The sequence below is a fragment of the Colletotrichum jinshuiense genome, chromosome 3 (genome assembly GCF_051148585.1).
Source record: "Colletotrichum jinshuiense chromosome 3, complete sequence".
Lineage (NCBI taxonomy): Eukaryota > Fungi > Ascomycota > Sordariomycetes > Glomerellales > Glomerellaceae > Colletotrichum > Colletotrichum jinshuiense.
This window is the reverse complement of record NC_139310.1, coordinates 848122-863142: the sequence shown is the minus strand read 5'-3', so window position 1 is coordinate 863142 and position 15021 is coordinate 848122. Positions and strand designations below refer to the sequence as shown.

General features: G+C 57.0%; 3 protein-coding genes across 3 annotated transcripts; all 3 read left to right on the top strand.

The window, feature by feature from the left end:
* Window positions 1-5547: 5547 nt before the first annotated feature.
* Window positions 5548-6642, top strand: EsH8_III_000248 (uncharacterized protein; the record flags this gene model as incomplete). Its single annotated transcript, XM_083261973.1, has 1 exon — window positions 5548-6642. One exon carries the CDS (start codon window positions 5548-5550, stop codon window positions 6640-6642), a length of 1095 nt encoding a protein of 364 aa, XP_083122460.1.
* Window positions 6643-10136: 3494 nt separating this feature from the next.
* Window positions 10137-12138, top strand: EsH8_III_000247 (chromatin assembly factor 1 subunit A-domain-containing protein; the record flags this gene model as incomplete). Its single annotated transcript, XM_083261972.1, has 3 exons — window positions 10137-10263; window positions 10343-11677; window positions 11732-12138. 3 exons carry the CDS (start codon window positions 10137-10139, stop codon window positions 12136-12138), a joined length of 1869 nt encoding a protein of 622 aa, XP_083122459.1.
* Window positions 12139-14068: 1930 nt separating this feature from the next.
* EsH8_III_000246 (uncharacterized protein) lies at window positions 14069-14536 on the top strand (the record flags this gene model as incomplete). Its single annotated transcript, XM_083261971.1, has 1 exon — window positions 14069-14536. The coding sequence occupies one exon, from the start codon at window positions 14069-14071 to the stop codon at window positions 14534-14536; it is 468 nt and encodes a 155-aa protein (XP_083122458.1).
* Window positions 14537-15021: the final 485 nt, after the last annotated feature.

Below are 15021 nucleotides of genomic sequence, written 5' to 3'. Positions count from 1 at the left end.
TCCCCTTGGCTCACGTTCCCTAATTTCCCATACCCGCCCGAAAAAGGGCACGCCGAGGTAGGTAGGTAGGTAGGAGCACAAAAGTTCGCGCTGCAAAAGTGCCCCTTGGCCATCTGCCCCGGCTGCGCCAAACATAAACATGATCTGAGGTTGAGATCAGATCAGAGGAACGGCAGCACGAAACGGCGGCCGCCTGTCTGTACCCCATTGTTGTCATCAGTTCTCTCTTGCACGGATGACGGCCGGCATCTCCCCCTAGGTGTCCCCCCGGCGCGGGCGGTTGCCGCATCTTACATCACAATCACAATCACAAAATCCCATTCCTGCCCCCCCGCTGTAGCCCGTAAGTGCACGTAGTGTAGTTCTCCATTGGCCCCTGCGTGGCAAACACTACGGACATGTCCCCGTTAGACGTTGCACCGAGCTGGCGCTGGCGTTGGAAGCCGGCTGCTAGACTAGACCTAGACACACCTCCCCCCTCCTCTCTTCACCTTCACCGTGCCGCTCGGCAGTCGATTGATGCGGGTTCGCCCTCTGACCGAGGCGAGCAATATCGAGGCAAGGGATGGGTTTTGGTGTCACCGAAGGATTTCGCAGGGGTGGGAGGGGAGAGACGTCCAGGAAAAGCAGGTTAAACTCGACGCAAACCCCGCGGCGCACGAAGCATGCAGATTCCGATCTCATGGACCCCAAAAAAACAGGGAAACAGGTAAAGGAATGAGGCAAAGACTACGGAGTAATTACTAGGGGGGGTGGGCGTTTAGAGGATAGACAGGGGACGGGATGGACTGGGGAGGGGCGGCAAGCGAAGCGAGGGAAAAAGGGCAGGAGAATAACAGGAAGAGGGACAGGCAGAAAGAAGAAAAGAAGAAAAAAAGGCCCTGGAGATCATTATTGCATTGCATCTGACGCTGCGAGGATCAGTGATCGGCTCTACCACCACCGCCTGCTGCCTTGGAACAAAACAGTTTGTGTGATACGCGCAATGGGCTGGGATATTGCCGTCACCTCCCTTTTTGGGGGCCTCCCCTAACGGACGGCGCGAGGCGGGCGGACCCAGCTGCTGGAGCCTCTAGAGAACACTGGGAACGATGTCCTGGTCCGTCCTGGGAGAGCCCGCCCTTGGGCTGGTACCGGTATCCCGTAGCGTCGGCCACTTTTGCGGCGATGGATGGGAGGGGGGGAGAGGGAGCGATTACATCAACCTCGACAGCGCCGGCGCTGATTGGCCCAGGAGCGGGAAGCCAACCGATGATTGTCCCGCGTCCCCGGGGGCCTCAACCTGTTACGGAACCGACGCCACGCACACGAGGGGAGGGAGGGACAACGGCTGGACGGGTTAGCGCGTTGGTGGGATTTCTTCGGCGGATTAGGGGTGGGAAGATCGATCGAGATTTGGATTGGGGGGGTGACTGTACACGACGCTACAACTTGCTCGGTCTGGTTTGCTGAAGATGGCGCTTGGGAGGGGGGATGTTTGAAGGGTTAGTTGCAGACTTGGAAGGGCCAGAGAGGTAACGGTATTCAAGCCATGATGATGGTGACATATCCGGCAAAGGGGGTACGGAGTACATTGGTGTCATGGTATCCATACTCTCCATAGTGTAGTGCGGTGCGGTGCTGTAGCCCGGAAGCTCGGGCCAGGGCGGGCGTTTACGTGCAGCATGTCAGTGTCAGTTGAGAAGAGGCATCCGAGTGGAGAGAGGGGAGCATGGGGAGGTAGCGAGCAAGGTGCGTGATTCCATTCCCGGTGTCAGGTCAGTGGTGAGAGTACGCCAGCCGGGAGACGACGACGACGACAGCGCCGCCGCAGGCTGTACAGCGAGAGTGGAGGAGGGGGGGCGGAGACCAAGAAGTGGGCAACGGGCCATGGGCAATGGGCAAGGCAACCGAGAAGAGCGAATTGCCCATGCCATCATGCAAGGACAGACGGGTACTGCACACTACGGGCATGCACTATTCGATGGTGGGCCAAGGACGACAGGGCCGGCCTCCAAGGTTCCCCAAGACGCGAGATGTTGATGTTTTGTCGAGTGAGGGAGTGAGAGTGATGAGTGTCAGTGTCAGTGTGTGTGTGTGAGAGAGAGAAAGAGAGAGGAAGAGAGGGAGACTGCGGCGGCAGCGAGCCAATGGGAGGGGACGGCGCGAGCACACGGCTGCGAAACACATACCCAGAGGAGCAAGCGAGTGGATGGGAGCGAACGAGAGCAAAGAGTGAGTGACTGGGGGGGCCGACGAACGGACAGGCAGACAGAGCACACAGGGCCAAGCGAACGTGTTGTGTGAGAGAGAGGGAGCGAGAGAAACAGAGAGAGCGCGAGAGAGGGGAGACAGGCATGCATGGGAGGGGACACTAAGCAGCGCCGCAACAGAGCTGCCTCCCCCCCGGGCCAATGCAACGTTGAGCCGGGGTCCTTGTCATCCTTGTCACGTTGTTCTTGGCCTGTCCATGTCCAGTCTGCCCAAGTCTGCCCCGGTCCTGGTCCGTGGCTCTTGTCCCTGTCGGCGCTGGCGCTGGCGGTGGTGCTAGTGGTGGTGGTGCTTGTGTGTGTGCTGGGCGGCCCACGTTTTGCCCACTCAAATCAATTCGGCCGGCGGCTGTCTGTGAATGTGTGTATTTGTGTCTGTCTGTATGTCTCTGGTTTCGCGCATTGAGAGCGTGAGTGTGGGAGCAAGCGAGCGAGTGAGCGATAGAGAACGTGTGTATTTGTGAGTGAGTGAGAGGGCAAGGAATCGTGGGATCTCATCTCACTTGCAGTTGTCGGCCTACATACCCGCGGCGCCAGAGACAGAAAGACAGGTTGCGATAGGTGGTGCATGACGATGGATGGACGAGAGCGACGATGCATACATACACTGCTACACAATACATGACGATGCGTGTTACATGGCCGCGGTAGCAATACAATGTGAGAGTGAGTCGATGTGGTGTAGCACCCCTCCTCGGCAGCCCTGTCCTAGCGGCACTTGTTGGAGGCGTCACAATGCCGTCCGTCCTGTTCTGTTCTCTGTTCTGGCTCTGTCTCTTTTCCATCTCAGTGTTGTGTTGTATCAGTCAGTCAGCCGTGGCTCATGGTTTGTCTACCTACCGGTATCTGGACCCCCGTTTCGATCTGGTTCGGCCGGAACCCCCATCGGTCTGCGTGATTATCAAAGTATTGACGTGTTGCTTGTTGCTGGTTGCCAATTGCTTATTACCACTCCCGGCTCATCGCATCGCAGTGCAGCGCAGCGCATCGCATCACATGGCATTGCATCCCCAGCTCATGCCGGAGCCGATGCCTTGCCTTGCTTTGCAATGGTTTGTTCTGCTTGCTAACGCCGTCCTGGATCATTCTGGCGCCTTGCCGTCCCCAATCCCGCCGTATCGGGTCGTCGTCGCCGTCGTTGCTTATTACTTGAACCCCCCCGGCTCGCCCACTCACTCTCGCTCGCTCTTGTTGCCCATTCCCACCACCCACCTCGGCGTCCATCCCGCACCCCCTCACGACTGGAAGCAGATGCTACTCGGCCCAGTCTAGTCTGGCCCATCTCAGGTACTCACCTCAGACCTGCAGCGTCGCTCTGCCTTATCTTGGTTTGGATCAATCACACAACAAACAATAAACATTCATCAACGACGCCCACACACATACACACACCCCTTCTCGTGGGCGAGTAGTGAGTAGTGAGTGAGCGTACTGTGTGTGCGTGTGTGTGTGTTGTTTATTGTTCCTCCCCGTCTCTGTGGCCGCCCACTGGCCCTCACTACACGGCTGCACTCTCTCACGGTCTCTATCCCTCTCAACTCGGTCACCTCTTCTCTTGTCTCGCCGTCTCTCCCCCGGCAGCTCGCACTATCGACGAAACGCGCCTCGTCCCGGCATCATCCCTCTCGGCACACCACCATCCACGGCGCCCCGGCACCGCAGAGATAGTGTTGACAATCGCTGGGCCCTTCTTCCCGCACGTTTGGCGACTAGGGGTGTTTTTGGGCCGACTCTTCCATATCATCGAGAGTGTGCTCCACCAAAAGCACAGAAGGGGGTCCCGCAGTGTGCCTTTAAGCGCGGCGACGACGGACACGAACAAAATAGAAACCCGAGACCCCCTCCCGCACGCCCATTTCGTCCGGGGGGGCCCTTTAATCCTCCTCGTTCGAACCCTTCCTCTCAGCTCATTCTCCCGTCACCCAATCCGTTTTGGGAGGCCTTGTTGTCTTTTTTTATTTCTTCAACCCTTCGAGTCGTTTATTATTGTTCTGCTGGCCCTTGACTAGCGCGGCCACTGCTATTTCACTTTCACTTTCACTTTTCGCACACCCACACCCACGCCCACCCTAATAGAGTGAGAGAGTCTGTGTGTGAGATTGTAGTGCAGTGTATGAGAGAAACAGAGGCAGAGACAGAGACAGAGAAAGCCTACGCTAAGGCTAGTTTGAAAAGGGGAAAACATTTAAACATCCGCCGAACGGAATAGCAGCAAATAGTGCTAGTGAAAACCGAGAAAGGAACCGAAAAAAAGAAACATCGAAGAAAAAAAAAAGACGCAGCAAGCGAGCGACACCATCCCCGTGCTGCCGGATCGATCTCTCTCCTCTCTTCAGGCCGTGGCTTGGCTTGTCTTCCTCGTCTTCTTCTTCTTCTTCTTCTCCTCGTCGCCGGAGACCAGCCATCGAGAGAGACACACAGACAGCCAGATCCAGATACACACAACACACAGACGGCAGGCCAATTCACCCTTCTCTTCTGTTCCCTTGCCTTGCCTTGCTTGGCCCTGCTGCCTTGGCCTCGTCGCTCTCGGCTTTCCCGACCAGGGACCTCCACTCGCTCACATCATAGTCCACAGTCCCAGTCCACAGTCCGCAGCCCACAGCTCACAGGCCCCCTCGGCTTGCTTGACGCTGTTCCTGCTGCTGCCATTGCGCATTTCCAGCGGCGACACAGCGACAGTGCACCAGCATCAGCACCAGCACCAGCACCAGCACCACAGCACCGGGCCCCCCCCTGACAGCCCCCCCCCTTGATCATAGCTGGGAGCTGAGAGCAAACAAACACCCCCCCTCTCTTCACACACACCCCCTTTCCCTGCTCTCACCCTCTTCTACTATACACCCCCCTCCCCCCCCCATCATTTCGCCCCGTCGACCCGCGAACCTTACTCGTCGCCGACTCCGACCCGACCTGATAGATAATCTCCTCTCTGCCCGACCCGAAACCTCTTTTTTTTCGTACTGACGAGAGCTTCTTCCGCCTGCACCTCATTTACTCCCCTCCCCTCCCCCACGATACCACCCTTTCTTCCTTCCCATTCCCCTCCTAAAGGGCGACACATCACCAATATTCGAATTGGACCGCCCAGGAAGGAAGCGGTGCCAATACCAGTACCAGCATTGCCAGCGGTACGAGCAGCAGCAGAAGCATCAGCACCAGTAGCCGTAGCAGCGACGTCGACAGTCCTCCTCCTACTGACGACGACGCCATCTTCATCAGCAGCAGCAAATAGTCTGTCTGCCTGATTATCTCTCACAACCATTCCCACACATCTACACACACACATCTGCCCGCCATGCTGGATCCGTCGGCGAGCCGGCGCCAGCAGCACCTGGACTCCTCAGCCATCTACTCGCACTCCCGCACACGCACAACATCCTCAAATACCTTTCCGCTCGGCGGCATTCAGAGCCCGACACCGATGCACCTCTCACATGCACACGCTCACGCTCACCCCCACGCCCAGGCGAGCCACCCGCAACAACACACCCGCCGCTCCCCCTCGGTGAACACCTTCAGCACCGCCTCCAGCGTGCCGCCGCCCGCCGCCTACCGCACCTCGCCCACCACCGACCTCCGCCGCTCGACCTCGTCCCGCTCCGGCGGCGGCTCTACCCCCCAGCCGACCGGCTATGTCGCCCTCCTCCGCAAGCAAAAGGCCACCGTCTGGTGCGACCGCGCCCAGTACGAAGACCCCCGCCTGCTCGCCCAGCAGCGCGCCGCCAAGATGCGGGCCACCCTCGAGGTCATTGGTGGACAGCGCACCTCGTCCGGCCTCGCCCCCTCCTCGGGCAGGACGAGCACCGGCATCAGCGCCACCGGCAAGGTCGCCGCCAAGATCCGCCACCACGGCAAGCCCGCCGTCGTCGGCTACGCCCCGGGCGAGCACCACGTCGGCGTCGGCGGCGTGCCCATGCGCCTGAGCGCCACCGAAGTCGAGGCCGAGAGCAGCGATGACGACGACCCCCGCATGCACCACCGCCGCACCGGCAGCAGCGGCCGCAGCAGCACCGCGAGCCGCCGCGGCCCGAGCTACAGGTCCTCGGGCGGGCTCGGCAGCCAGAACGGCCGCCGCTGGAGCCCCGGCGACACCCCCGAGCGCAGCGGCAGCCTCGTCGAGGAGAAGACCCCCGAGGAGGACGCCACCCTCGGCGACAACGCGAGCGGCAAGGCCATGACGACCGGCTCCGGGAGCAGCGCCGAGCGCGCCGACAACCTGGGCGAGCTGGGCAGCAACGCCGCGCGCCTGGCCAGCAAGTCGCTCATGCACTCCACCGTCACCCGCGAGAAGAGCGTCAAGGGCGCCGACGATCTCCGGAGGAGGGGCAGCGTCGACGAACGCACCTCGACCCTTACCGGTGGCCGTCTTTACATTGCCAACCCCGATTAAAACCGACACGGACACGACACGACGACAACGAAGACGAACCCCATCGACGTTGATAATCATGTGTTTTCTTTCTTTCTTCCTTAAACCGTCATCACTGTACGAACGAACGCCTCACCAGCTAGGCATACAACACGGTCGTTATGGGGAGAGAGGAAAAGGGGGCGAGCGGCGCTTTTCCTTGTTTTTCCGGTCCCTCATTGTTACAACTATGCATCACTCGGCGTTTATCTCATCTTGGGAATTTCCTCTATTTTCCTTTTTTTGTTTGTTGGGTTGGGATGATACCATACAGAGAGCCATCCCGAGATCACACAATACGGGGTTTCCGGAGGTGCCGGGGCCGGGGTCATTGTCAAAAGACTTTTTTTTTCCACACTGTTCGCTCTACGATCGCTACCCACGGAGTTCCTGCTCTTGTTTCCTGCCTTTATTGTTTCCCAGTCTTGTTTTTTCACGTGCGTTTGCGATACTCCTCCACGAGGCCGTTTTGGGCCCATCTTAATCTGCGGGCAAGACAAAAAGTGAGGGAGGGGTACGGCCAAAGGAGAATGGGCGGGAGGCGAGAGGGGGCAAGAAAGGGCCGAAGAAGAGAGGGGTGTGGTTGTTTTTTTCCCTGTGGAAGAGCAAGACAAAAAAAAAGCACACTGGTTGGGAAGGGAGGATGATACCACGGTTGAAATAGCTCCCCCCTCCCCTGGGGCGTGGGGCGGCGGCGGATATGGAGAGAAAGAGACGAGAGTGAGACAGACGGAGAGGAGCTTGGAAATGCTCGAATATGAATAGCCATTCTTTGGCCCATCGCGATTCTACAGACTTTCCGCCGGGGCCACGCCCACCGCATGCCGAGAATGTGAATTCCCCGGGACAATCCGATTCGGCCGTCAAGGTTCAGCCCCAAACCCGACTGGATGAAGACATGTTCCCTGTCTCAGTGCTGTAGCTTTTTTTGCCGACCCAGTAAAAGTGAGATTACCTTAATGCTTCTTTCTTTCAGCCGCACGTCCGTTTCCGACGGGTTTGTTGGGAGGATGGGAGCAGCAGCAGCAGCAAGAGGAGGAACAGGAGTAGCATGGGATCAAAGAAGGGGAAATCCATCCTGACCACCCCGCCCGCGTGTTGCCCCTCGCTCACCTTGGGAATTGGGGATGCCAGACCGCCCAGCTAGTTCTGTTATGCCTTGGTGTGGGGAGAGTGAGGTGTTGTTGACTCGAGGCATGTGGTGAGCCGCTTGCAGTGCTACCCAGATCTTGTCTCGTCCATTATTGACTGTCAGCTGTTTGTTCCAAACATAGCAACACTCAACCCCGACTCGGCAACCCCTCCAACGCCTGTCTGCCCCGGACCCGGGGCCGTCGACCATTCTCTGCCTATCAGACAGTTGCAACGCTGATGCTTTTCCGTTGACACATGGCCGCCTGCTGTCTTCGAGATTAACTCGTCTCACCTTTTCCCGCTGGGTGTCATACCCTGACATTCCTCGAGTTTGAACCCCCCGTGACCCTGAACTTTGTTGTTTTTCTGGGGTAAGGGTATGTGGTATACGGTACGTGCCCTGTCATCGACGCTGGCGTGCCGCCGGTGGGGGAGAGGGGAGTTCCGCGAGGCCGTGGGATAGAAACTGTCCGGCACTCTGCCCTTTGTGAGATCATACGAGATGGGCTTCCGGGGCGAGTTCAGCGTGTAGATCATGTCATTGGTCCTCCGCGCATCCTCATCGCGATCGCCAGTATACGGCCGGCCTGCTCGCACCCGGCGCGTGTGAGCGCATGGCCGTCCAATTCGGGTAACTGAGCGACCTGCGACCCTGCAGGCTCCGCGGTCCCTGGCATCATGCCCCCCCCCCCCCCCCCCCCCCGTCGATTCCTGCATCTCTTGCGTTGCCCCCGAATTCCCTGATGCGGGACAACGGACGACATGCAAAAAACACCGCCACCACCCGCTCACTCGGCCGGCCGATGCGATCCCTCTCCGCTCGCTCCCCCCTATCCCTCATTTTTGGCTGTACGTGCTAGTGTAGTTTCTGGTCGCGTCTCCCGGGGGCTGGGTTTTGGATGGTGCTTCGGTTCGCCTTGTGTTGCCGATCACCTCGTGTTCCCGCAAAAGGACCCCGAAAAGGACCCCTAGTTTTTTCTGCCCTCCATCTCCCTCCCTCCCTCCCTCTCTCTCTCTCCCAAGCCCGCTCCGTAATGATGAGCGGACAGGGTGTTGGGATTGCGAGGAACAGACACCAGTCCAGCACCATGTCGTGTAGTTAGTGCAGACTAGGGGGGGTGGGGTGTGTCTCTCGAAAGAAATGGCATCATGATGTAACGCTCTGACTTGGGCCAAGACGCGATTGAACCCCCGAATTGCGGGCCCGCGAGTTCTTCCTTCGCCCACGCTCCTATTTTCGGGGCCGCGTCCAGTGCGAGGTGCGGCTGGGTATCCATTAAATGTTTTGTTCGGCCGTTCTCCATTGCCCACCCCAAAATCTCCATTCCCCATTCTCGGTGTGGGCTTACCGACGGGGAATAGGCCGGGTGAGAGAGAGAGGGAGCGAGGGCGAATGGTGAGGCTGGTGTATGATGAGAACCCCACGCTCGAATGCTTAGTCATGGCTGGAGCTCACCAGCCACTCTTCCACGAGACGCGCATGCTCCAGCCACGATGGGAAACGTCGCTTATCTTATCGGGCGCACTTTAGCGCGCTGTTGGTGGGGTCGCGTCAGCGACAAAGAGGCGTGTTAGTGCGCGACGTGTCGGAGCATTGCAGAAAGCTCTTGAAAGGCTTCGACATGCTCAACTCGATGAGTCTTTGTGTGCGCAACGCTGGGACAATTGGGTGAATGGTTCCTTTAATCTCTTTCAGAAGCTTCAGGATTGTTCAATTCATATTCCAAGGAGAATTTTCTGATGATTCCTTCCGCCGCAGCCCATATATACTCGTGTCTAACCTGCTACACTCCCGATCTGTCGATACCCTCAACTGCTTAGCCACGACGTCCCTCCTTAACAAATACCGCCAAAATCCACCCCACCCACTTTCCCAATCTTCTCCTTCTCCTTTCCAGAGAGCGCCCCCCTGCTCCTGCGGCCCGGGAACACGACCCCGGTCTTGCCCAAACGCCAAATTTACGCGTTCAGTCGCGTCCCGGCGACGCTTCAACGCTTCAACCTCATCCACTAACGGCCATTTCCACTTTATCCATCCCATCTCACCTTTTCGAGCCGTCGGCCTGCCGCAAATGATCTCGTGGTCAAGGCCCTTGTCCTGAAGCCTGACACGACACCACCTGCGATTCTCGTCAGTGGGCCAATTCAACTTCTTCGCCTGCCTGCCTTTGTTTCGCCTACCGAATTCGATTCACGCTGTCGCCCCTCCTCTTGTCTTTTTCAAACCAAACCTTGCCTCGATTAACCACGACACCTACGAGCAACGGTCGTGATCATTGCGACGCAACTACCCTCCGATGGCTCTATTCACAACTTCGGCAAGCATACAACCGAAGACAAACATGGCGTCCAGCAGTTTGAAGAGAAGTCACGGCGAGTTCTCCGACGATGAGGTCACGAACGACGACCGTGGCCTGGGCGCTGGTGTCAAGCACCAGGCCATCGAAGCTGCTGTCCATCCCAGCAAAGGTAAGACCGGCCCGGCCTACTTGCCTATCATGATATGATGATGGGCGTATGCCAGTTTCGTTGCTAACAGCCTCTGTAGCCGTCTCGCCCGCCCGCCAAACACCCACACGCGACATCTCTTCGCGCCTAAGTACCCCGGAATCGGAACTGAGCGATGCCGCCACTAATACCCCTCCCCGCGGTACACCAACCCCCAATACCACACCTGTAAAGGATGCATCTCGCTCGAAGCAAACTGCCGACTCTAAGCCGTCCCCCTCAAATCCTACTGCGTCAAGTTCCACGGCCTCGGCGGCCCAGCCCGCTGCCAAGCGGAAGCGCCGGACCGCAGCCGAAAAGGAGGCCGAGGAAAAGGAGAAGGCCCAGAAGAAGAAGGAGCGCGAGGAGCTGAAGGAGGCCAAGCAGGCCGAAAAGGCAAAGGCCGATGCCGAGAAGCAGGCCGAGAAGCAGGCCAAGCTAGATGAGAAGCGCCGCAAGAAGGAGGAAGAGGAGCGCAAGGCCCAGGAGGAGCGGGACAAGAAGGAGAAGAAGGAGCGGGCCCAGCCGAAGCTCTTGTCGTTTTTCACCCCCAAGGCGCCGGCCACGCCCAAGAAGGAGCAAGCAGCCCCCGCTGTCAAGACCGAGAGCCCCGCCAAGGCCGCCACCATTGCGGACACAACACAGTCACCGACAGTCAAGAAGGAGGAACCGTCCGAGTACGAGAAGCGATTCAAGCCATTCTACGTCCACAGCAGTGTCCGCCTGGCCGAGAGCCCTTTCGAGATGGATGACGAGACCCACGAGGCCAAGCAGAGGATCCTGGGAGAGTACTTTGACGGCAAGAGAAAGGAGACGCAAACGGGAAAGTTCGATCCTGTCGAAGTCTTCCAGCTTCCCTGCCGTCCTGCCCCGCGCGGACGAGTCTACCCGCCAGTGCGCTTCACAATGGAGAAGATGCGGAAGCTCACGCAGAAGGCCGAGGGTGGCAGCGAGGAGGACAGCAAGGCCGTCATGAAGGAGACCACGGACGCGCTGAGAAGAATCCCCGTGAAATCCCTAAAGTTCTACCAAGACTTGCGCCCTCCCTACCGAGGAACCGTCACCCTCAAACCATACCAAGCAGGCAAAGACGGCATGCGACGACTCGCCCGGAAACCGACGCTCCGCGACCAGCTGCCCCTCAACTACGACCACGACTCGGAAGCCGAATGGGAGAGCGAAGGCGAGGATGTGGACGTTGACGACGACGACGACGAAGACCTCGAAGGCGACGACGATATGGACGAATTCCTTGACGACTCGGAGGACAACGGCCCCGCTCGATTCGTAAGTGCAAACGGCCTCGAACCCGACAGTACAGGACTTTGCTGGGAGGATCGCAAACGTGCGGGTCCGAACCGCACCATGTACGAACACAGGATGGAATTCATCCTGGGTAAGCCTCACCCCATCTCCCGCTCATATAGCCGCGTTAACACTCGATTCAAAGAGAGCCTCGAACACCACTCAGGCATCGACCCGTTCTCGACGAAATACTGGGAGCCCGAACCCAAGCCGAAGTCCGCTGCACGTCCCTCCAAAGACAAAGCCGCCGCTGCCGCGGTCTCGTCGACGACGCCGTCAGATGCCTTCAAGGCGATTACTACTAAACCAAAGGACGGCGTGCAATCGCTGCCAAAGAAGATCCTGGAGAACAACAACCTTCAGGAGCTCAAGAAGGTCATCGAGGCCAACCCAAAGATCGCCAAGGGCGGTCTTATTGATCTTTCCTACGTCGCACTTGCCCATGCCAAGATTTCTCGCAACGACATCAAGGAGGCCATCGCAACGATTGCCGAGCGCATCGGCAAGGGCCACGCCGGCTCTTGGACGATCAAGCCCAGTTTTGATGTTTGAGAGGATGCACTAGATGCGGGTTTCTGGCGTATGAATGGCGTACTGTTTCTGATTCTGCGAGGATACCTTGGCGGACATGGTTTCGCCCAGTTCACTGTTCGCCTTTTGTTAACGTTATGGGCGTGTATATGGATTTCCCTCGGGACCACCGAGTTTTTTGGGCGAAGGAGGACACGGACGGACGGGACAGGACGGATGGACAGAAGAGCCAGGCCTCCCAAACATCTTTACGGGCTGCCTGCGACGGCGGCGAGGTTTATTGCTTGCGAAGCCTCCCGCGTCTGGCGGCTATGATATGACGGCATGATTGCGGCGTATGATGGATTTTACTTTTCATTCAACTTGGCACGGATGCATAATTGCCCTCCTACACAGGTGGCAGCGGCGTTGATAGGTGGTAGACAGATATTAAGAAAAAGCCTTTATTCTTCATCTCTGCCGTTTCGTCATGGAGGGGTGCGTGGTTGGGATTGGGGACGAGGTCCCAAAGGAGCCTCAACACGTCGGGTAAATCTGCGGGTTTACCGGTAGAGTATGTATGCCGCTACATCACTCAGGTGCGATCGTATCACCCCGCCGCTCTAAGATTGCGCGACCCGGGTGTCTTATATATGAGTCTGACAAGCAACCTGCTCTGTGACACATCAAAAGAGCGTTTCTAGCCAACTGATCTGTGCTAGTATAACTTCAGCCTCATCGAATGCTTACTTTATATCAAGCTGGGTCATCCGACTAGTTACATATCAAGACTCCTTTTTGAAAATTGCAAACTTCTTTATTTTCATTCTTCTACTTGTCCTCGACATCAGAAACAAATAATCCAAACGAAATGCATCGGGAAAAGAGTGGAAAGAGGCGGATAAGGAGAGTCCTCGTTTTCGATCATGGCGCCATGCGGTTCCCCTCCATCTGGGCACGAAAAAGTGTGCCAGCAATGTCGTCTGCTATTATGCGAGGAAGGCTTTCGACTTCTTTTTTCATAACCACGGGGAATACTTGCTTAAATAAACCAGATTCAGAACCTTTCCGCCAAAGCCATGACCATAGTCCGCACGAACCCGAGATCCTTGGCCGCCTGGGATGAGAGGTTGGAGGCGAACGTTATCACAGGAACGTTCAAATCCGCCACTAGAGGTGTTGATATCACTTTCAGCTTCCAATTCCCATGTTTCAGTCTGAGAGATACACTTACCTTGAATCATACTCGATCTTTCCACGCAGGGTTTGAAAACAATTTCCAAGGTTGATATTGGTATTCTCCCAAACCCCATCAATACGCCGGCATTGACGGGAATATTTGATGATGTCTCGCTCGGAGATGCTTATAGCGCCCTGGGAAAAAATGAGGTCTTGCCGCACCCGATGGGATAGTACCTCAGACATCAGATTCAACACGTAGATTAGTTTTCGTCAGTCATCAGAATGCTGATCCAAGTTTTTGCCAGCTCCACATTAGATCCCAAGGTAAACTTTTTCGGCCTATCTAAAGTTCATACGGAATGAGTTATGTTGGTTTGAATTTGAACGTTGGTAGGAAAATATTGCCAAGTGCGGGCAGTATTCTTTTGAAAATGACCCTTGTGCTCACAGACCTCCGCCGCGCATGTTGGTCTGTCTTGTGGTGGCCAAGGCTTGGCCCTCTGTGGAAAGGCACCTTTGCCATTCTTGGCGTCCGTCCTCGTATTTACTTGGGGCAAGCATGCCCAAAACCACCTCAGCCGATTCTTGTCCTCGCTTGACGCTCGAGGCGGGGCCTAACCCTGTCAGTTGTGCCTGACGATATCTACTCAAAAGAGATTTCTCTCCCTGCATGTTGCTCGATACCTCTCAGTCGTCGTCTAAGCTAGAGTTGTATTTTGTATGAAGCAACCTTTCACCACGCACCCGACATCAACCTCGAAACAGACACAAAGTCTTGGCACGAAAACCAATGTCGGCCCCCAGTCTTTCGCGGGACGTAGAGGGCGCCAGCTTAATCATGAGTCTTCTGTCCACTTCTTTCGTGGCCTGGCTCCTCATTGGCGCCTCGGCCTACGGCGACGACAGCTTCATCCCCGTCGAAGCACTGCCCCTGTTTACCGGCCTCCTCTCAACGATCTTCGTTGTCTGCCTCATTTTCGCCACTGCCGAACTGCAAACCGCCCGGCCCGGACGAAGCGGTGTTTACTACACCGCCGCGATCATGGGGTTCGGGGTCAGCGCGTCATACTCGCTCATCTCAAGCGGCTGGGCCAACGCTCACCACCGCATCTTCTGGGCGCTGGGTGGCACTTTTGGCGGCCTGCTTCTCGAGACTTTGACGGGGTTTTGCGCATTTTGCGCCCGTTGGCTGCAGGCGTCGATTTCTCACCCAGAACCGGAGACTGGGATATCGCGGGCTGCAAAGAAGCGGCAGTAGAGGGCAGCCGAGAGTGCATACGTGGGCTTGGGATAATTACTGCGGAACTTAAAGCTTTGTTTTTAATATTTGCCCGCTAATGGGAACGAGTTGACTACGTGAAGTCGGACGCTACAAGGTGGTTTGCTTCTTCGATGAGACAAGGCAAGTCTCAACGCACTCTATGGCATCGTAGCGACGCTTGGGGAGGGGAACGTATACCGGCGCTGCGGGCTAGTTGTGTTAGAAAAACGCAGAGAAACCGCTTCGATGGATAAAATCGATATTTTATTCGAGTGGAAAAGGTCTACAACACACAATACATAGGCTGTCACGATGTGTATAGTTTCTAACTACACCACCCCCTGCTGGTTGAAGTACAGTTGTATGATTATGCATGTTAGGTGTCTATCTTGTGTCTCTTTCCCAGAAACTGCCCTGCCACACGCGCAGCCCATTTGGCGCTGCTTCGTAGGCGCCTTAGGCTACAGGTAAGCATCGCCCCG